We start from the raw sequence: 21,906 nt of genomic DNA on the forward strand, positions 1-21,906 counted from the left end.
GAGGGAAGTTTCATTTTCTGGTATATTAGACGAGTCGATCCCAGTATCGTGTTCTCTTGGCCTATTTTTTTTTCTGATATCGACTTACGCAAGCCCGTATTCGGGGTATGAAACGACATTGTTTCCAAGCCATAAGAAATTCCGTGATTAACGTCTTACGATGTACATATACTGTCTTATGTGAATATCTTTATAATTTACTTTTTTATCCGACTGATTTAGGACGGTAATGTTTTTCCGCGTGTATTTGCAGTCGCGGGAATTCGCAGTGTTCTTAAGAAATTTCCTTGCTCATTGCCTTTGCAATGTCTCTTTAGACAAACTCTTCCAACAAATAAATAATTAGATAGGAGTGAGTGCAAACGAAAAGGTAATAATAAAAAGAAACTAGTCTTGTATCACTTACCGACATTTTCATACAGACACATTTTAACAGTGGTAGAGCCCGCTTTAACAACTTCGCACGAATGGGTCAGCTCGCCCAGTGTAATACCACGACCACACAGAAAACAGGCGTGAAGTGGAAGCAATTTCGCGTTTCGTCTGATGAGTGTGGTGCCGGAGGCCCAATTTTAGTCGCTTTCCCATCCCACCTTTTTCTTTAAGAGAAGGATTGATGGGAAAGTGGATTTGACGGTGGAGGAGACGCATAGGATGGGGAAAGATCCTTTTTATGTGCTTCTCCTCCTTCATCGATTTAGGGTAGGCAACGCATCTACAATTGCGGATGTCTATGGGCAGCGGTCGCTTTACCATTTTTGCGGATTTAGGTGGTCGCTTGCTCGTTTGCCACCTTTTTGTATAAAAAATAAAAAAAAAACATCTACATATAAGCTGCGTTGTATTATGTTTCAAAATGTAATTTGGCATAGATGAGAAAATTATTACTTTTGTTTTTTTTTTTTTTTTTAACTTTATGTGGAGTTGTAATATAAAACTTGTGTTTAATAACTTTTTTATTTTAAATGTATCAGAGCAAAGACTGAGCCTACTAGAAATCCAATTAAAGATTTATATTTCACTGGCTTTAAAAAAAAAAACTTAGTAAATGCCCTATGGTATCTTCCCTATGTTCTACATAAGATTTGTTAACACATTTTGGAGAGTAATAGTAACAAATGTACATCCATACCAGTCAGCCAACCCTCGCTTGGCCAGCGTGGTTGACTATGGCCTAGTCACCCCATATTAGGGTAGACTCCGAGCCCCTCGGTGGGGACATACGGTGAGCTGGTGATGATGATGATGATGATACATCCATACAAATCGCAATTATAATAAAAAATAGATTTATGTGATCTAAAATAATTCTTTTAATATCAATTAGCTAGTTAAAACAATTTTAAACACTAATTAAGATTACGTGAAATTATTGTATGCATTGAAATGTGTCGTGGTATGGTTAGCGTGGTATGGACATGTTATGCGACGATGGGGACATAAACCTGAAAGTATTAAGAATGAATGAATGGCTACAAAGGAAGAGGAAGACCGAAAAAAGTATCGATGGATTGTGTGATAGAGGATATGCTTTAGAAAGGAGTGGATTCAGATATGACGGCTGATAGAGATGTATGGAAGAGCAGTACATACTGTGCCGACCCTCCGTAAGGGATAAGGGCAAGTTGATGATGATTGAAATGTGTCGTAGTCTCAAATGCAATGTCTTCAAGCCTTCAAGCCTTTACTACTTGTTTAATATATGAAGTTTAGGTAAGTTTAGGTTAATTTTACGGGCAACAGTAACTGTGATATTTTGCGGAATTCGGGATATCAGAATAAAAACGCGTTCAAATTATTCCTGTACTTTTAATTCTATACTGTTTACGCTCGTTTTTACCGCATATAAATACATCACTCAATTCGCAATGCTTTCGTACTTTGCAACAAACCAACAATTATAACTACTCGACCTGCTCCGCTGGCGTTGAACTTTTAGCTAGAAACAAAGTTTACCAAAGTTAAATTACTAACTTATGCTTTCGATACCTGTAATATTGACGTTATTGCAAATAAATGCCTAGTAAAACACTTCAATCTAAATATGATTAACCGCCTTGATACTCATAAATTTGTGAATAGGTTGTCATGCGTACGGAAATTATAAATATGTTTACTTTTGCGATCTAAGACCAACTAGCTATCACCTACAGCCTACGGGAATGGCCATCATAAGATCTCTGTTTGATCTTCTTCAAAGTACTTTTGACTTTTGTTCACTAGCGGTTGCTCGCGATTTCGTCCGCGTCAAATAAAAAACAATAGTAAAAAAATAGTCTATGTTACTGACTGAACGTACCTTTTAACGATGCAAGAATTTCGGAAACCATCCAGTCCTGTTGAGTTATTTCATTACATACAAATCTGTAAAAATACAAATCTTTCCTTTTCATAATATTAGTGTAGATTTTTGTTTCTTTATGGTCATGATACGACCTTTCAAAATTAAATAACATTTTACTCTAATTCATGCATTATCTATGGTCATTTAAAACGAATAAATTCTACATTCAAGTCATTCAACAGAGCGCAAAATTTCAAACGACGTAAAACAGGGATCGTGAACATTTTACTAAAGAAGTGCATAGTACATATAACCGATGGTTGCACATTACGACAGAACAAGGCTATTAGAACGGCATCGTGATCGAAGCGAGTAATGTAGCAGAAAATAGAATTTCCCCTATTGTATGCCTGCGACAATATCAAGATGAATTGACCGAAATTATTTTCTTTCTATAGCCTTTTAAAAGCTATTGAATGATTGATTTTATTTTTTATTTTTGTGGCTTGAAAACTGCTCACAACTTGCTCTCAGTGGTAGTGCCCGCTTTAACATCTTAGCCCGAATGGGCTGGCACGCCCGGTGTAATACCACGACCACACAGAAGACAGGTGGGAAGTGGAAGCAATTCCGTATTTCGTCTGATGAGTGTAGTGTCGGAGGCCTAATTTAAGTCCCTTTCTCTTTACCACCCTTTTCTTGTAAGGAGAGGATGGGAAGGGGCAGTGGATTTCACGGTGGAGGAGATGCATAGGAGGGGGAAGTGTCCTCTTTATGTGCGTCTTCTCCGCCGACGGATAAGGGTAGGCAGCGCATCTGCAATTGCGGATGTTTATGGGCAGCGTTCGCTTTCCATTTTGGTGGATTCAGGTGGCCGCTTACTCGTTTGCCACCTTATATTATAAAAAAAGCAGTGGTTCAGATAAATCCCGACATCCACGGAACCCCAGTGATAGGAAATAAAAACGTTCACAAGATGAAAATAAAATTGTATTTAGAGTTTACTGAATCCAGTTAATTTTGAAAGGAAATCTTCTAAAAAAAGGTTAAAGATCTCTGCTTAAATCGACATGAATCTCCGTAATCTCTTTTAGTTTGTCTCGTGTTGGAATTTTGTTATAAAGGCATTTCATTCTGACGTCACCACTTCGGAACATAATTAAAAGAATTTCCTCCGGTTTCCTGTAACAAAAACCTGGAAAACCGGTTTCCGTTGTTTGCGTGAAATTCAATTAAAAATGCATCTGGACGAGGCATACCGGCATGCTTTCGCTTTTCAAATTCTCATAATGGATTCTTTTTTGTTTTATTTGTGTTCTAAATTCAAATTGTTAATTAAAAATTGCGACGAGATTTCTAATTTAGATAATGTCTTAAAAATGTATCATGTGCTTTTTCTAGACACAAATTGAAAGGATTTTTATTTATTTAAAATCAGTCCTTTGTAGTACAGCATTTGAGTCGATATTACCTTGAAAGTGATTTTATATTTGCAGCACAAATTACAGAAATCTTATAAAACATCGCAATTATATTTTCTTTATAAAAATATATATTGTTTTTATTTTATAATACAGTACAGTGATTTACCCTACAGATAGAAATAAACAAGTAAACATTTATTTTTAAAATCTCGTAAATAAGTTTAAATTGAAAATTTTAAAGCGGAACAATAGAAATACTTTATAGTAATATGTATATTCCGAATGCAAATTTCTCATTCAAGCATTTCTATATCGTGTGAATTTGAGAGATTCATTTTATGCAGTGGGCGTGCTGCAATATTTTTCAGAACATTTCCGTCTCAAAGGCATAAATTTTATTGCAGATAACTTACCCTACGAGTACATTGCGATGTTACTTACTATTACATTATGATATAAAATGAGATTCAATAATAAATACCATAAACATAAGGAACAAACGTTTAAAGCAGTTAATGTAAAGCGCCTTATAAAATTAAATTATTTTATTCGTAAAAAAAAGATTGCTATTTTTTATTCTATGTACAAAAATTCGCCGCAAGTTTACGCTCGCTTACATTCCCTTGTTATTTTTGTGGTATAGCTTCTAACAAACTGATATTTTAATAGAATCTTCCGGTCAATTCTAGGAATATCATTTTAAACCGCGTCACGTCAGAGCGCGTCTTTAGAGCAATCAATGCCCATGCGAGTGCTACGTGTACTAAATACTAGGATTAGTTATTATTGAAGAGTTTCAAAACACTCGTACAAAATATTGCTATCCTACTCTTTCTCAAGAAAATAAAACCAAAAACATTTTATTGTAAAGAAAGGCGTGCCTTCAGTTCACACAAGACTAATTGTTGCTTGCGACGCGCGTGGTATTATAAACTATATAATTATTTATGTACTCTTGACTGCAATCTATTTTTGTTCCAAACATTCCGATCTGTTTAGTCGTTCTGGATTTATTAGTAACATTCATACAAACTTTCCCATGTACTTTTACTACTTCGTATTTTTACAGATAAGAGGAAATTAACACTAACATATCTTTTGCAAAAATATCGCATATTAATAAACGTAGTAACCGGAGAGCAAGTTTACTTGTTCTGCCCAAAGTACGAAGCAACTATGGCGTAAAAAATATCAATTTCGAAGGAGCACAACTTTATAACAGCTTACCATCCTCCATTAAAAATGCGGATTCACTTAATATGTTTAAATTAATGTTAACAAAACATATATTAAAAAATTGTACAAAATTTATGTAAAAAGAACATAGGCGACAATCAACATATTGTAAATGTAAATCCTCATGTAAGTGACTACATGTCTTTTTGGGAATAAAAGTCTTTAAACATTAAACATTAAATCCCTTGATATTTTTTTAAACAAAATGTTAGTACATAAATAGATTTTTTTTCAGGTGTTCAAATATGCTTGGACTGTGGCACTTTGTCATCAAGATATTTTCGTAAATAACGCATTACAATCAAGAAAATCTGATAGCCAAAATAAACATCATAAATTTTTCCTGCAGTGTCACTGAATGACGTGATATTAAATTAGGAAGAAATAGTAAAGCTTGCTATACACGATTAGTATGAACTAACCAGTTAGAATTGTACCGTTCGACGTCCAGTTAATACTGAAGGTGTGTAACGATATTAATCTAAAAATAGTCTTTCTTAAAAGTTGTTACTGAGAAATTGTACAAAATACTTATTTTACATACTCCTTTTTCTTGTCTGTAATTTAAGCATTATCCAGGTTAAGGAACCTTTATCGCTACAGTTTTATGGTGCGACGGTAATTGGCTCTATAATTCACCATTTTCCGCGTTTCCTTACATTTTCTCGGATTTCCTTTTTACAACTCTGTAAGAGCTTGTTCGCTCTTAATTAAAACAGCCTTGTTGATATTTTTTTTGTTTCGATATATTGCAGTATCACAATATTTTTTACAGACATCGTAAGTTAAAATAGTAGGTCTTAATAGGACGTCGGTTGTAATGACAAATCCAAAACCGTCAATAAATTTTTAATTAAACTTTGCTGGTCCTTAAAATGTAATAAACCGTGAATACTTTATATTTTATATTTCATGACCGTATTCTGAAACGAATTACAAACACTTCGCATTGTTATTTAAGGTTTAAATGTCGTTTCACTAATCTGCCGTTATGGTTACCGTAATACCGACCTCGGGTGGCCAGATCGCGCTGTATGCGAATGTTATTTTTCTTTTTTACGTGAGACGAACACAGAAAAACTTTTTAACATATCAGCAATCGAATAATCGTTGGTCCTTCGAGCCAGATCTATTTCGACTTGTTCGTAATTTATTCAATAATTTATATATTTATAGCGTCGGGTGTTAAAAGCAAAAGATTCAAATATTCAATATTCATTACCTAAATGAGCTCCGGATATTTTTCAAAGAAAAATTCTTTTCATGTTTCAGAAGAAAAGCGTGAAAACATACGCCATCTTCGAAAGCGTGTAGCTTTAGAATGAAATACATTTCCTTGCCTGAATATAAATTACCATCTTAGATATTTCCATTCGTCTACATCGATTGAATTCGAAAAGCTTATTTCATGCTTTGGACGTAGAGTAATGTTTATCAGGGCACTTCAGATGTCCCAAGCGTATGAGGATCACGGGTACACTCGTAGCATAATCAGAATACGATAAAGTATTCAAAAATGTAACATTATTTTACAAAATAACAGTTGTTTATATTAATTTAGTGAATCTTTTTTAAACGTGGTAACCGCTTTGTTTGATGATTTTATTCAAACAAATGTGTCGACAAAGATCATTCACTGAGCACTTAATGTGGTGTTTTATGTAACTACGAATTACTATATACTTCTTACTGGTGGTACTGGTATGGTAATTAATGTGATTGTGGGTAGATATAGAGGAAGACCGAAGAAAGTATGAATGGATTGAGTTAAAGAGGATACGCTAGAGAAGGGTGTTCAGATATGACGTCAGATAGAAATGTATGGAAAAGTACATCGGCTTGCCGATTCTTAGAAGAGCTGTACCTACGAAGTGCCCCCTGTGCGTTTAATTAGTTTTAGCGATGGTAAAAAACTTTCACACGAGTACTACTTTTGTTTTCTTGTCTAGATATTTGTTTCAGGTTAAAAGTATATTTGAACTAAACGGGTTCCGCGTACTTTTAGTATGACGGTCAAGAGGTAGAAATACTTCTATGAAGGGTACTTGAAGCTCAGGTCCAAATATCGATCGTAACGGTCTCCAAGGTCTATTAATTTGTGATTTTAAAATCACTATAAAACGAATATTTACCCCTTGACCTCCTTTTGTATAACTGTGGCTCACTATTGACGAAAATGAAAATTAAAATCTTGGTAAAAATATTTTAATTTTATTATTTAGAAGGAGGAGAACTATTTGAATAAATTTAGTCATAATGGAGTTTATAATTCACATGTCAGTCTAGAAGTAAAGTAATTATTAAAAATTGAAGTCATTTTAGAAGACGGCGGAAAAGATTTAACAGATTGCAAAAAGTAAAGGTTTTTTTATCTTTTCCAGCTGTAACCAGTAATTTGCACGTAGAGCTGACAGTTGACCCACCAGTAGTCATCAGGGATATTCCAGTCATGCTAATATGTTCAAGAAATATAAAAGACGAAGAGGTGTACACTGTGAAATGGAGCCGAGGGACCCACGAGTTCTTTCGATACACACCAAGAGATGAACATCCCTTTAAACAGTTTGGTTTACGAGGATTGTCAGTCAAGGTAAGTAATTATAAAGAGTATCTTAATAAAAATGTCAGAATAAGGAGTAGCGAACATCACGTATCTACTAATGAGGAAGGTGAGAAAGGCGTCACATAAAAAAAATATATGTCTTACTCCCCTAAGTCACTGTCGAGACAATTGCAGAGAAGTCGAGGCTTATCAGGATATTGTTAATAGAGTGCCTTTGATTTTCACTTCGGTTTCTTTTATTATTATCATACGTTAAAATGAAGCCAATCCTCTAGAATCCATCAAACTCTTCCTATGTCCTGTGGAATGTAAGAAATAAATATTGGAAAATATGCCACAAGAGAGAATTCTATCAAATACATCTGTTTTTATATGAAAAGGTAACATGTTCGAATCGTAATTCAGTCGTAACGGCTGGTTTCAATATGAAGAAAAATTGTCGAAGCGTACCTGATGCATGGAATTCGAAATTCATATTGGATTGGATTTCGTTCAAAGAATTCCGTACTACGATTCCTGTGTTTCGTTTTGTATCTGATTTAATTAATATATAGATATTGTAAAATCTAGCATGTTCAGGAAATATAAAATAGATTCATCTTTTTTACAAAAGTCTTCTATCTTAAGTCTTCGTTTTGGGAGACGAACAAATGTCCATTACAAAATCCGAAACATAGGCATTTGTAATAATCGCAGATTGTTGGAAAGAATGAACAGAAAAGTTTACAATACCCTTAAAGTATTTAATTAGTCAATTGAGGACCTTTTTATGTAGGGTTAGTAAGAGTTGTATATACTGATGTGTAAATATTTCTTTAAATAAAACCTTAACCATAAACATACTTTGAGTTCGGTAATCATGTACTCTAACCTAACCTTTGCTAAACTCGAAGACTCAGTTATTTTGTGTATATCTTTCTCATTTATACAGTACTAGCTGTTCCCCTGCGACTTCACCCGCATCAACTTATAAAAATGTTATTTTATAGTTTACATGTGTCAAATAATCATTGACAAATGTCAAAATACCAATTACCTTACTATGGCAATTTTGCTTTCTTGATGTTGGCAGCAACTTATGGTCTCTTTCCCACATTAGGGTTTTTATCCAAAAATATTAACCCCTTATGTTTAATGGCGTGAAAATACATAGTCTAAAGCATGACGTAAGTGTAGGATTTTTTATTACAATAAGAATTATTCAAAAATATGCTGTAATTGCTAACATCTTAGGCCACAAAGAAGTGTGTGTTTACGCTTTATCATAATAGTATAGATGAACGTTAGCTATGAGTGTGGAAGGGTACATCGGTAGAGGTAGACGTAGAAGAGATGGATGGATTCCGTGAAGGTGACATGATCGAAAAGGGAGTAATGACTGAGATGACGTATGATAGAGTTATGCAAGACAAAACCTGTTGCGCCGACCCTACGGGAGTAGGATAAGGAGAAAGATGAAGATAATGAGTATGTATTCTCAAATTTCAGCTGTACGGGTCAAATGGCACACATGTCATGGTGAATATTTTCGAACATGAACTATCAGGTGACTTTAGCTGCGAAGTTACATCGGAATCGAGTTTCATCACAAAAAATGACACCAAGTTTATTGAAGTTATTGGTAAGTGTTACTTTATATAATTTTTTAATTACGATATTCATAGTACCATCGCATTATACATTCCGTAAGAATTTTATCTAAATCTTTTTTATGATTTGATACTTCATTCATTATTCATGATTCATAAATAACATTATACAATTTTATTATTACGAGTAAATTTTTGGAAAAATGTACTTACATTATAGAATTTACTAGCTCTCGCTCGCGACTTCTTTCTCGTATAATTATAAAACAAAAGCAAAAGTAGCCTGTATGTTCTCCCAGACTATCCTCTACATCTACGCCAAATTTCATCAAGATCCGTTCAGCAGTTTAAGCTATAGACTCTAGCAAACATCCATCCATCTAAACAATCGCATTTATAATATTATTCAGATTAAAAGCGAAAATTGCAATTAGTATGAAAAGGTAATCGCTTTTTATTCTTATTTAGGTTGACTGCACACGTATTTCTAGTTCGATAATCTCTTGTACGTTACTTCACTGTAGTTTGTATTCAGCTTATCGCTCCCTCCTAACGTGTACGAAGGCATAAACATCGCATGATATACGCTAGCCTCCCGATAGTTCAATATCTTAGTACAGCGTGATTTAGTGTCATAATTTGATTCTGTATTGAGCTATAAATCGTCACCCATGTCGTTGAAACGAGTGTTTACTTCTCAATAGGACGTTACTTTAGCTACCCGATTTATATATTTTTCTCTTGGCTTTAATATACACTTATAATCACGCTATTGTAAACTAAATGAAGTGCTCACTTTTTCTATTATTTTCCAAACAAGTTATAATTTAAGATGAATAAATTCGATTATAAATTGTTAGAAGTACAGCAGCTTAAACTAGGTATCATGAGAATACATCATAAACATATACACAATACAAAACTTATTAACTAGCAATTGCCCGCGACTACGTCAACGCAATATTAAGATAATAAAAAGTAGCCTATAATATGCCCGTCTATGTCAGCTACCCTTCAGTGAAAGTCCAGTCGAAAATAGCCCAGCCGTTTCGGTGATTACCCGGAACAACACCTTGCGGACAGACAGACAAACATTTTTTAAATGCGATTTTCGCTATCAGCAACGCAAATAAATCATTTTCCCGAAAACTGGAGTTTTTTTTAATATATATTACAAATAGACTCTCCAATTTTATTATATGCACAGATATATATCATTTTCCAAACAAATGAAAGCTTAAGAAGACTAAATTCGACTACAATTATTGGAAAACAGAATTTTAATCTAGGAATCATGGGTATCACATATGGACAACAATGGAAAAACTTATGTAGGAATTTCTTCGTTCTTTTCTTTAAAAGAAAGGAGATAAACATATTTGTGCACGTGGTAACGTGAAAACCCTCACTTACATTCGATATGTTAAGGGTAAAGTAAAACTGAACAGTTTTACAATTGAAAGTGGTAAAATGTAAAATAGAGCACGGACAGCAAACAATATCAATTTATATTCTGCATCGTATTCTGCGAGCGTGGCAATAGAATTTTCTAGAGAACACTGCTTCTCGAATATTCTCCGTATTTTCTAGTGTCTATAAAATTTGATTCTTCAAAGAACAAAACTTTTTATATAATTTAAGAGTCCTTAGAATTATTGACTCGCGTCTTTAAATATTTGAGATTCTCTTATAATTATGATTACAACATTTTTATTTATTAAAACACTGAATTTTAAAATGGAATGGCTATAGGACGTGGCATTCTTGTTTCTGAATTTTAGCTATTTTTCGCTGACGGTCGCGATGGTGAGGATCAATAATAACAATAAAAAAATTGACAGTTAATAACATAAACACGTGCGCTTAAGGCTACTTTTTATCTTAATATTGCGTGGACGAAGTTGCGGGCAACAGCTAGTAGATAATAAAAAGGTAGGAGGGATGGTAAAGGAAGGTAGAAAACTATAAATTTCTGTATTTTGCAATTGAACGTTTGTTTATTAATTTCCAGCCTTACCTCCCTACGATCCAATACTGAAGACTAACGAGGACCGATACAAGCCTGGAGATGAACTGATAGCGAATTGTACCTCGGGCCCAGCGAAACCCATACCAAATCTAACAATATCTGTCAACGATGAACCGGTTAGTAAAAATGTTATTAATTCTATGTTAATTACAAGTAATTTCCTCTTCCAAAATATCTAATACAGTTTTCCTTAGATGTTTAAAAATTAGAGCTAGCAAAAGTCTGTTGCATGAATGGATTGATTTGATTTCTACGACTATAGAAGTTAAGAAATTAAAGAAATGCCACATATCGCTTGGCGACTGCGTATGCTGCAGGCCCAATAGTGCCGTTTGCCTTTGCATACTTTTTTAAAAGAAAATAATGGAAAGGTCAAATAGATTCGACAGAGGAGGGGCAACTAAAAACATCCTGTTCCGTGCGCTTTTCCCCTTTACTTTTTCATCTCCAATTATCTTCCATCCATTGATATTGGTGTCGTATTAAACAAATAGTATTGTGTAATTACTGTTATTAACTTTTTTATTTTCGATTTCCAGCTACGCCCTTTAAGCACGACGTGGCTTTCGTCGCATGATAGGGCGCGAGCTATCGTCAAGATGAAACTGACTCCGGCGCACTTCTCCGCCGGTCTGATGCGGCTGTCGTGTCGCGCCTCCATCTATGACGTGTACGCGAGAAAGCGAAACGTGGACTTCTTTGCGCCTAATAACGGTCCTAGACCGGAGAGAAGTAAGTAATGTTAGGATGATAACTGCACTAGATTGGCGCAAAACTAGCTCATTCGTCACGTCCCGTCCCTATGACAGCTGTTAATGTGATTCAGACATTAGAATAGCACGCCATTCTAGAGGGTGGATACTCAGTCTACTATTATATTATTGTTTAACTGTAATAAGACACACTTTTATTGCTAGTAATATTCACCAGTAATACTTTTCGCTTTATGGGATAGTTTGAATAAACGCCTTAATGTGACGTGGTTAATGGTGAAATGTTAGAAATAAAATTTTGGACTAGTGGTCCAGGGCCAAGTACTTACGTTGTATCAAAATGTCCTTATTTTTTTTATAACATAAGATGGCAAACGAGCAAGAGGCCACCTGAATCCGCCAAAATGGCGAAGCGACCGCTGCCCATAGACATCTGCAATTACAGATGCGTCGCCTATCCTTATCCGACGGAGGAGGAGACTCACATAAAAAGGATATTTCCTCCTCCTATGCATCTCCTCCATCGTTAAATCCACGTCCCCTTCCCATCCTCTCATAAGAAAAGGGTGGTAAAGAGAAAGGGACTTAAATTAGGCCTCCGGCACCACACTCATCAAACGAAACACGGCATTGGTTCCATTTCACGCCTGTCTTCAGTGTGGTCGTGGTATTACACCGGGCGTGCCGGCCCTGCAGTGCTATGATGTTAAAGCGGGCATTACCACTGTTAATCTGTCAGAAGGGGATTTATTAACGTCTCATAGAGTTTTTTTTAAAAGAGTTGTAGACAGTGCCGACCGTACATGAGTTGAGCTCTAGTTTGCCTCTTATAAAATTAGAAAGGTTACTTTACAATTTAATATAAGGTTTTATGACCCTGTATTATATATTAGTTACAATATGTTTGAAATATTGTCATATGTTTAAGAAAAGTTTTGTAATGTTTTCAATTTTCTCTGTTTCAGTAACACACAGCAGCAGCGCCACTTCATGCTTTATTAATTGGTTCCTGGTATTGTTATTGTTATTCTTACCTATGGTTATTTGTCAAGATTATGAAGATTTATTAGAAACTGCATCTAATGATGCATTCCAATACTACGACGAAGAAAGTGAAATTAACGCAATGATATCTGCTATTGGTTAGATTAACTTTGAATGCAGTTGGACCTAGAAAAGCGAGATATGTAGTACACGACCGTAGTAAGGGAGAAAATTGGATTAGAGAGAAATGAGCACAGGAAGAAAATCCTCTTTATGTGCAACTCTTCTAACTATTAAGGTTGGGCAATGTTTCTGTAATCGGTCTATGGGCGGTCACTCAACCATTTTGTTGGATTCAGGAGATTTTTTTTTTATAATGTAAGGTGGCAAACGAGCAAGCGGCCACCTGAATCCACCGAAATGGAAAGCCACCGCTGCCCATAAACATCCGCAATTGCAGATGCGTTGCTTACCCTTAATTGACGGAGGAGACGCAAATAAAGAGGACATTTCCCCTTCCTATGCGTCTCCTCCACCGTCAAATCCACTTTTTCCTTCCCATCCTTACCTCTTAAGAAAAGGGTGGAAAGGGAAAGGGACTAAAATTAGGCCTCCACACTCATCAAACGGTACGCGGAATTGCTTCCACTCCACGCCTGTCTTTTGTGTGGTCGTGGTATTGCGGACGAGCCGACCCTGCAGTGCGAAGATGTTAAAGCGGGCTCTACCACTGTTAGGATTGTTCGTATAAAAATAAAACTCTTTAACAAAAAATACATTTGAAGTCTTGCTTTTCTAGGTTACACTGTATTAGAACGAATTTAGTGTATTTAAAAAGATTTAAAAGTCATACCTAAATGACACTGCTGTGACTGTTTTTAAAGTCATAGTTATCCCTGTTTTCTCATAAATGTTGGTGGGACACCAAATTGTGAATTGTTTTATAACAATCCAACGTGTAAAATATGTGATGAAAATATCGGATTTTGTTCCCTTATTTGACTGACGTCATTTAAGCTATCTAAGTCTCTAGTGGTGGGATAGGCCCTAAGAGGGATAACTTTATGTATAGTAAAGTAAATGTGTACATAAGAAAGACTGCGTGCAGTTCTATAGTAATACAGATTTCAATGCGATCACTAGATATATGTAATAAGTAATTTTTAATTTATTCATTAGTATTAAATTTTTATTAAGAAAAGTCACTATGTATAAGTAAGCGTAAGATCGTACAAATGTAATATCACCCAAAAGCGTAATAATATTAATATGAAATATAAATATAAATGCGAAAGTTTAGATGGATGGATGTTTCTTAGTTTATAGCCTAAACGGCTGAACGGATCTCAATAAAATTTGAAATAGACTTAAAGGATAATCTAGAAGGACATATAATCTACTCACTTTTGTTTTTTTTTTTAAATTTACATGCGGATGGAGGTTGGGTGAATGCTAGTATTGAATACTGTATTCAATAAAAAAGTTTGGTTATCATGAAAAAGTCAAACTAAACTTAGATAGCTCATTAGCTCCACTTAAAAATTAAATCATTTGTTAAAATTTAAACTTATTTTAAATACTGTTACCATTTGTTATATTATTGTTGCTATTATGGGCGTCGCCAGATTATAACCTAGGCTAGATTTGAAGGACACAACATGAGCATGGCATGAGGTGGCCTTTCCTGGTGACTCCCATGGTTAGTAATTTCTCAGTTAAAGTATTTCGCGATTTGTTAAATATTTCATATTTTATACCAGCACTAGAATAGCTAGCGTAAGTTTTCGAATTTGCGTATAAGCAAAGACATTTAATAGATATATAGACTTGGCATAGTAAACAACATTTTTTCACCCGTAATTTCTTTGAAAGGTACTATATCAGTTGTCAAGTTTAGTATTCTATAAATTAAACTTAACAGAGGTATCAAAATAAACATTTAAATATTATTTAATTATATTTGCTATTTATTTAAATATTAATTAATTACATTGACAAGTGTTTTTTTATGTCAAAAATATTTCAATTGAAGTTCCATCTTTGCCTACTCTATATATTTGTAAATCTCTGTGTATAAGTCTTTTTAAATATCTTAGCAGCTCAAAGACTGTAATGAGTATTAATGCTCCCTCAGTTTTGATGCCCTACACCTAAAATTGTTTACGAAGCTCGTATTTCCTGAGCCACTAAAATGTTTGAAAACTGTACTAAGTAAGCCTTCGGGTAATTTAAGTACAGTGGTGTGTACTGTACTGTACTGTACTGTACTGTACTGTACTGTACTGTACTGTACTGAGTTGACTTATCACGTCTCCTAATTACCATCATTAGTATCCTAATTATGGTACCTTATTTGGTAACAGTGTACAGATTGAGTTATTTCATGTGATATTTAGTGTAAATGACGACTGCGTTGTTTTAATACATTTTTTGTTGTTGTTGTTGTAATAGTTTAGATAATTAGTTCGTTACTACTTTGTATAGCGTTTTATATGTTAATTTCATATTTTTAGTTAAAACTGAAAAGATAATATAACGACGTAGAAGAATGTCCAAAAAATTTGCGTTTCAATAAAATTGACATATTTAAAGATTGGTAAAATTTAAACGAAATGTAATTAAACTTATAAACAATTGTACAATATTTTTAATTAAAAAATTCAATTTTTATCGCATCACTCATAAGGTTTGTTGTGCACGTAACAAATACTGAACTTACTACAATCATTTCTCATATTTGTTTTATGTATTTTGTAAATAAAATTACGTAAAATTACGTTTTGCCTTATTTTAGATCATAGATATAATTTTTAATTTTGAACCTTTTAAATGACTTAGTTTTTCAAACACGTTTAGAAACAAACTTCAAACCTTTTATACTACGACTCTAACGACAACTTTGCCAAATAGAATTGGAACATTATTTATTATGTATAGACTTGATGAAATGCAATCTTGACCAAAAACAAATAAAACCTCAATAAGAAAAGCAGTGCTTTGTTATTTTTTTATCTTGAAATATGACCAATTTGACGTTCATGATAGTACTCGTATTCAGAGGTTGCCAAACAATGCTTATCATGTTTTTAACGGTAATTTTTAGATTAATACATTCCAATATTCATAGTTATAAATATGAGGGAAACATAAAAGAATAATAAAAATAAACTTTAATAGTAAACTATCAAAAGAACCTTCTTCTATACTCTTAAAGAGTCCTCGTCCGTAAATTCTACATAGATCACTTCTTTTTATTAAATTAAACTGTTCTTATTTTGAATATGACTGTATCACTTTAGTAGACAGCATTTTTGGTGTCAATGTACAAGAATTCAAGTAGACATATGATCGTATATCCATTCAATGTAAGGGCCAATTGGTGCAACGATACCAGTGACATCTCCTGGTCTCTTAACTGTTTTATCATAACAATACATTGATAGATCACTGATGCCTAATATACCAACGATTCCCGAGGGATGTATGAGGGGTCCACCGGTGTCTCCAGGACAAGTCGTCGCCACTTGCCCACATTTCGATGCTAAACACAACGCAGGCTCCAATAAATCACTATTCAAACATCTAGAAATCAATACTTTAAGTATTTGCAACGGCTTCTTAAGCACTAAAGTATCATGTGTTTCTGTTCTACCAGATGAACTCTTTTGCATAATTAAACCGTAACCAGCAAAAATAGCTTCATGTCCGTAGAGTGAGAAGAAATCTACAGCGCTCAATTTCATGTAGTTCTCTAAATCCATGGGCGTTGTTTTCATCAGACCTATGTCGTTCTTTATGATCGGGTTTTTGTTGTAATCGTCGAATGTATATGAGAATAGAGGATGTGTAATCATTGATACTACGTCACTGAAAGATCCTTCTATCCAGGGTGAGTGTTCAACGTGGCCATGCCTTACTATCAGCTTCTCGAGTGTGTAAGGATAACCAATGAAGAAGAAATTCAAATCGTTCAAACAATGCGCGGCTGTAAGCGCCCACGTCGAAGACAGTGCAACTGAACTACATACATGATCATGTTTCGCCAGAATAGTGTTGTTGTTTGTAAAATTTGCTAAATGTTGCACTTCTAAGCGAACAACATAAGGATAATCTTCAGTGTTTTCTCCTCCAATCACTCTTAATGGTTGTTTCTTACCGGAACATTCAATCGTCAATAGTAACAATATAAGAAGCATTTCCGCAACTGATAAAGAAATTAGGAATAATTGCTCCTAACCTTAAGTTTTTATTTAGAACTGAAAGAATAACTTGTTGAATTTGTAAATCCTGTTACATTAAATGATAAGCTTTTATTGCATTTTTTATGAATGTGAAACAAATTTAAATTCGATAGTACAATGTAAAGACGGGTCACAAAATATGAAACTGCCAATACGTTCAGGTAAAGTAAATTGTGCCCTTTTCACTATGAAAATGCTTTCGAAATAATAATCTAAGTAATTCTTTTAGACAATAATATAATTCTAACGTTACAACACTTTAATACCAAGTCTATAAATTACAGATTACCAAAAATGGCGCGCTCATCTACTCGTATATCTATTCTTCTATTATAAAGAATATATTAATATTATAGAATTATACTCTATACTAATATTATAAAGAGGAAAGATTTGTATTTTTGTATGTATTGAAATAACTCAAAAACTACTGGACCGATTTTATGAATTCTTTCTGTTACGCAATCAGCACAGTATAGATTTTCTTGTTTACCCTAGATGTCAGTAATTAGAAACCATCTAGTTCGACTAGCATACGTTATACAGTTCTGAAGTTATACCCCAAATAACTAACACGAAATAGGATCTATAGCTTGGAGCAGGGTTCTCTATTTAAGCAATTATTTTTATGAATTACTTTTGAATATAACCTTGGCTGTGGACGTTCCCCAGAGCACTAAGCACTTTTACAAAAAAAATACACCTATTATGTGGCTTGTTTTGTCCCACATATAGTCGGTACGACGAGGATATTACTTAAAAACATCTGGTCAAATCAAATACACTATAAATTATTTGAAACTCGAAACCTTTAAAACTGAATTACCATAACATACTAATATTATAAATGCGAAAGTTTAGATGGATGGATGGCTGTTTGTTAGAGTATGTAGCCTAAACGGCTGAACGTATTTCGATTAAATTTCGTATAGATGTAAAGGGTAAGGAAGAACACATAGGCTACTCACTTTTGTTTTTTTAATTCTACGCGGACGGAGTCGTGGGCGAAAGTTAGTATTGAAAAAAATGAAACAACAAAATAGTCGTCGAAAAGAATAATTTTATAGTTACATGTTTGCTTCAATTGAAAACATAATGTACATACTCATCATCGTCATACTGTCGAGTTTATGTTCTGCCAAAAGCAACCATTGAGAGTCTATGGAGGAGAAGACGCAGACCAAGAAGCTTATCCGTATGTTGTTCGCTTGGAATTTGGTATTTTAATAAGATGTCTCATTAGCCTTCACTTCCATTGAAGTATTTGATGGACAACAGCATCTGTGCACAGAGTCTGCTGCCATCAACGTGGATGGTTACAGCGGCTCACTGCTTAACAAACAAAGACAAACAATGTAAAGAATTCAAATACAGTAGGTTAATAAAATGCTTTGGTTTTTCATAGATTACTAAAAGATAATAATAACATTAATTCGTGTTGTTTTAGTTATTCAGCGCCTACCTAGGAATTGCAAGAATAATTTCTTTTTATTTTAATGTTAAACAGAAAAAGTTAATCGGAAGTTTTTTCAAATTCATTTTATGAAATATTACTATGAAAAAAACATCTGAATAGAGATTTATTCATTATTAAATTTTCTATTAAGTTTCAATCCATTTAAAAAAATGCAAATATTCCAAGCCGCAATTATATGTGTTTCCCAGATAAGGCATTTCCATTTTAATTGGGCTAACCGTCATTCATATTTGATCCATTGCATAGACTGTTGTCTTTGCTTTATTTTACTATATCGCGGATTCGGTCGAAATCGTCCCAACCTTTTCGGAGATTACCCAAATCAAACGCGGCTTGTGGACTGACAGACAAAACATTTTTAAATGCGATTTTAGTTATCAGCAACGCAAATACATCATTTTCCCGAAATCTGGAAATTTTCATTTGATATTACAAACAGACAGTCCAACATTATTATATGTTGGACTGTCTGGTCGTGTATAGATGATAGTTATGTGTTTAGAATAGATTTGGAAAAATACGAGGTAGCTAATTTTATTACATGATCTTAACGAAAATCGGGTTCTCTCCATTAATATCGTAAGTATCTTACCAGTGGCCATGTATTAAATAATTAGCTGTTCCCATTCGACTTTATCCGCATGAAATTATAAAAATTTCATTTTATTGATCACATTTGTCAAATTATCAATTGCAAATGTCAAAATGACATGACATGATGTCAAACCATGTCAATCTTGCTTCCTTGATGTTGGCAACAACTTATGGTCTCTTTCCTACATTAGGGTTTTTATCCAAAATGTTCACCCCTAAGTTTAACGGCGTGAAAATATATAGCCTAAAGCGTGACGTAAGTGTAGGGCTTTTTATTAAAAAACAGGATTATTCGAAAATATGCCGTGATTGCTGACATCTTAGGTAACAAAGAAGTGTGTAGATTTATAGAATAGTATAGATTTAGAAGATAGATAGCGCTGAGCGCTGTGTACGCCTGTCATCTGTATGTTCTTCTGCTTCTATGTTTTTCATTGTATACGGTATATTAATTTGGTTGTGAACCTTGAACATGCAATTGGTGTACCTTTCCAATAAATAAATAAATAGATAATGTATAATTTATATAGTATTTAGTATAGATGTATCTTATTTTGGAGCTTGTTAAACAGTAATGTAAAACAAAGAAACTTACCAACATATTTTCTTGTCATGTACGTATAATTTCAAGAAATCAAATACATCAAAATCATATAAAATATCTAATACTCAAAACGCATACAATAGAATTACCCTGATAACATTTATGTGTTTAAATAAAATGAAATAATAAAACAGTCGTAGAAAAGAATAATTTTATGGTTACATGTTTGGTTTACTTGAAAACATAATGTACATATTTTTAATCGTCATTCCGTCGAGTTTATGTTCTGCCAAAAAACAACCATTGAGAGTCTATGGAGGAGAAGACGCAGAAAAAGAAGCATATCCGTATGTTGTTCGCCTTGAAATGAGGTATATGATAAAGATGGACAATGGTAGTGTAATAGATAAACATTTTCATCGATGTACGGCGTCTGCTCTTTCATCAACGTGGGCGCTCACAGCGGCTCACTGCATAACAGAATTAGACATTCATCCTAAAGGATTCCAACCTGTTAGATTTGTGATAAGATATGGTTCTGTTCTTCTTCTTCTTTTGGTGCCGTCTCCTAACGAAGATTGGCAATCATTACAGCGACTTGAAGTTTGGACACAGCAGCTCTAAATATAGAACGCGTACTTTTGTTGTACCATTGGCGAAGATTTTTAAGCCACGATGTTCTTCTCCTTCCTGGACTTCTTTTCCCTAGAATCTTACCCTGGTTCTGTTCATAGCTCACCAAACGATAAGAATACATTCAGTGATGTGGTTTTAGTGATTCCGCATCCTATGTTCATGCATCGAAAGACCAGGAAAGGTTCATTTTTAAAAAATGACATTGGTCTTATAAAAACAAATCCTATGCCATTAAAGAGATATATTAAACTAAGCCCTATTGATTTCAACACTATGTATGGCCATGAAGCTGTATTCGGTGGTTTTGGGGTCACTACGAAAAAAAAATCTGCTAACAAAATAATAAAAGGCGATACTCTGAAATTTAAAAAAACGTTACAAATATTTAAGGTGTTAATAACTAAATGTATGGAGGAACCGAGATCCGGGCCACATTTATGTTTAGGTCATCGATGTGGGAGCATCGCTACTGTATGTAATGGGGACTCTGGAGGGCCTGTCATTCATCCCTCAGGCATAGTTGCAATTTTATCCTCAAGTTATGTTAATAAGTATTGTGGAGATCCAACTCAGGAAACTAACATTGATAACTCTGGATTCACTTGCCCCGTAGGTCCTTATGTGGAATGGATAGCTAGTTATGTAAGACATTGAATGTGGAACAATTGGAAGGCACCAATCACCGCTTTTTAAAAAAAATGTTGTCTCTGACTCGTCTAGATATTTTTAAAATGTTTAAGCTTAAAATAAATAAATAGCATATACTTCGAAAGCATTTTGTTTTATTTTAATTTCAATTGAAAGATGAGGAGGAGGAAGATTGTGTTTTCAAGTGAACCAAAAATGTAGCTATAAAATACTGTTTTCCAATGAATGTTGTAAAGTTTTGTTTTGTTTAGGAACTTGCACAATGGTTATGTATAAGACTCATGCAAACAAAAATTCTAGTATTGTAGGTACTTAAATAATTTGAAGGTGTCAAAACTGTGATAAAATTTACATGTAAATTTCAAAACGCATAAATTCAATTATTGTGATAAAATTTAATGTCTTTAAATAAAACGAAACTGCAAAACAGTCGTTGAAAGAATATTTTTATAGTAACATGTTTGCTTCAATTGAAAATATAATGTACATACTCATCTTCGTCATGCTGTCGAGTTTATGTTCTGGAAAAAAGCAACCATTGAGAGTGTATGGAGGAGAAGACGCAGACAAAGAAGCATATCCGTATGTTGTCCGCCTTGAAATGAGGTATGTCATAAAGCTGGCCAATGGTAGTGTATTAGATACACAAACTCATCGATGTACGGCGTCTGCTCTATCATCAACGTGGGCGCTCACAGCGGCTCACTGCATAACAGAATTAGACATTCATCCTAAAGGATTCCAACCTGTAAGACTAGTGATAAGATATGGTTCTGTTCATAGCTCACCAAATGATAAGAACACATTCAGTGATGTTGTTTTAGTGATTCCGCATCCTATGTATATTCATCGAAAGTTCCGGAAAGGTTCATTTTTAAAAAATGATATTGGTCTTATAAAAACAAATCCTATGCCATTAAAGAGGTATATTAAACTAAGTCCTG

The 21,906-nt window shown here is 34.1% G+C and overlaps 2 protein-coding genes across 2 annotated transcripts in view; one reads left to right on the plus strand and one right to left on the minus strand.

Moving 5' to 3' along the window:
- Window positions 1–13,255, plus strand: part of LOC106106235 — a 36,172-nt gene extending 22,917 nt beyond the window's left edge. Inside the window, exons 2-6 of the mRNA XM_013286786.1 lie at window positions 7,326–7,534; window positions 8,996–9,128; window positions 11,108–11,241; window positions 11,665–11,857; window positions 12,804–13,255. Coding sequence (XP_013142240.1) covers window positions 7,326–7,534; window positions 8,996–9,128; window positions 11,108–11,241; window positions 11,665–11,857; window positions 12,804–12,985 — 851 coding nt within the window. The 3' untranslated portion in view covers window positions 12,986–13,255. The remainder of the gene's footprint in view (window positions 1–7,325; window positions 7,535–8,995; window positions 9,129–11,107; window positions 11,242–11,664; window positions 11,858–12,803) is intronic.
- Window positions 13,256–16,154: 2,899 nt separating this feature from the next.
- LOC106106196 (transmembrane protease serine 5-like) lies at window positions 16,155–17,018 on the minus strand. Its single transcript, XM_013286744.1, has one exon. The coding sequence runs from the start codon at window positions 17,016–17,018 to the stop codon at window positions 16,155–16,157; it is 864 nt and encodes a 287-aa protein (XP_013142198.1).
- Between the last annotated feature and the right edge of the window lie 4,888 nt (window positions 17,019–21,906).

The sequence above is a fragment of the Papilio polytes genome, unplaced genomic scaffold, assembly GCF_000836215.1.
Source record: "Papilio polytes unplaced genomic scaffold, Ppol_1.0 DF822289.1, whole genome shotgun sequence".
NCBI classification, from domain to species: Eukaryota; Metazoa; Arthropoda; class Insecta; order Lepidoptera; family Papilionidae; genus Papilio; species Papilio polytes.

Excerpts from the sequence above, each read along its gene's own strand:
- LOC106106196 (XM_013286744.1), bottom strand. The coding sequence starts at position 17,018 with ATGCTTCTTATATTGTTACTATTGACGATTGAATGTTCCGGTAAGAAA.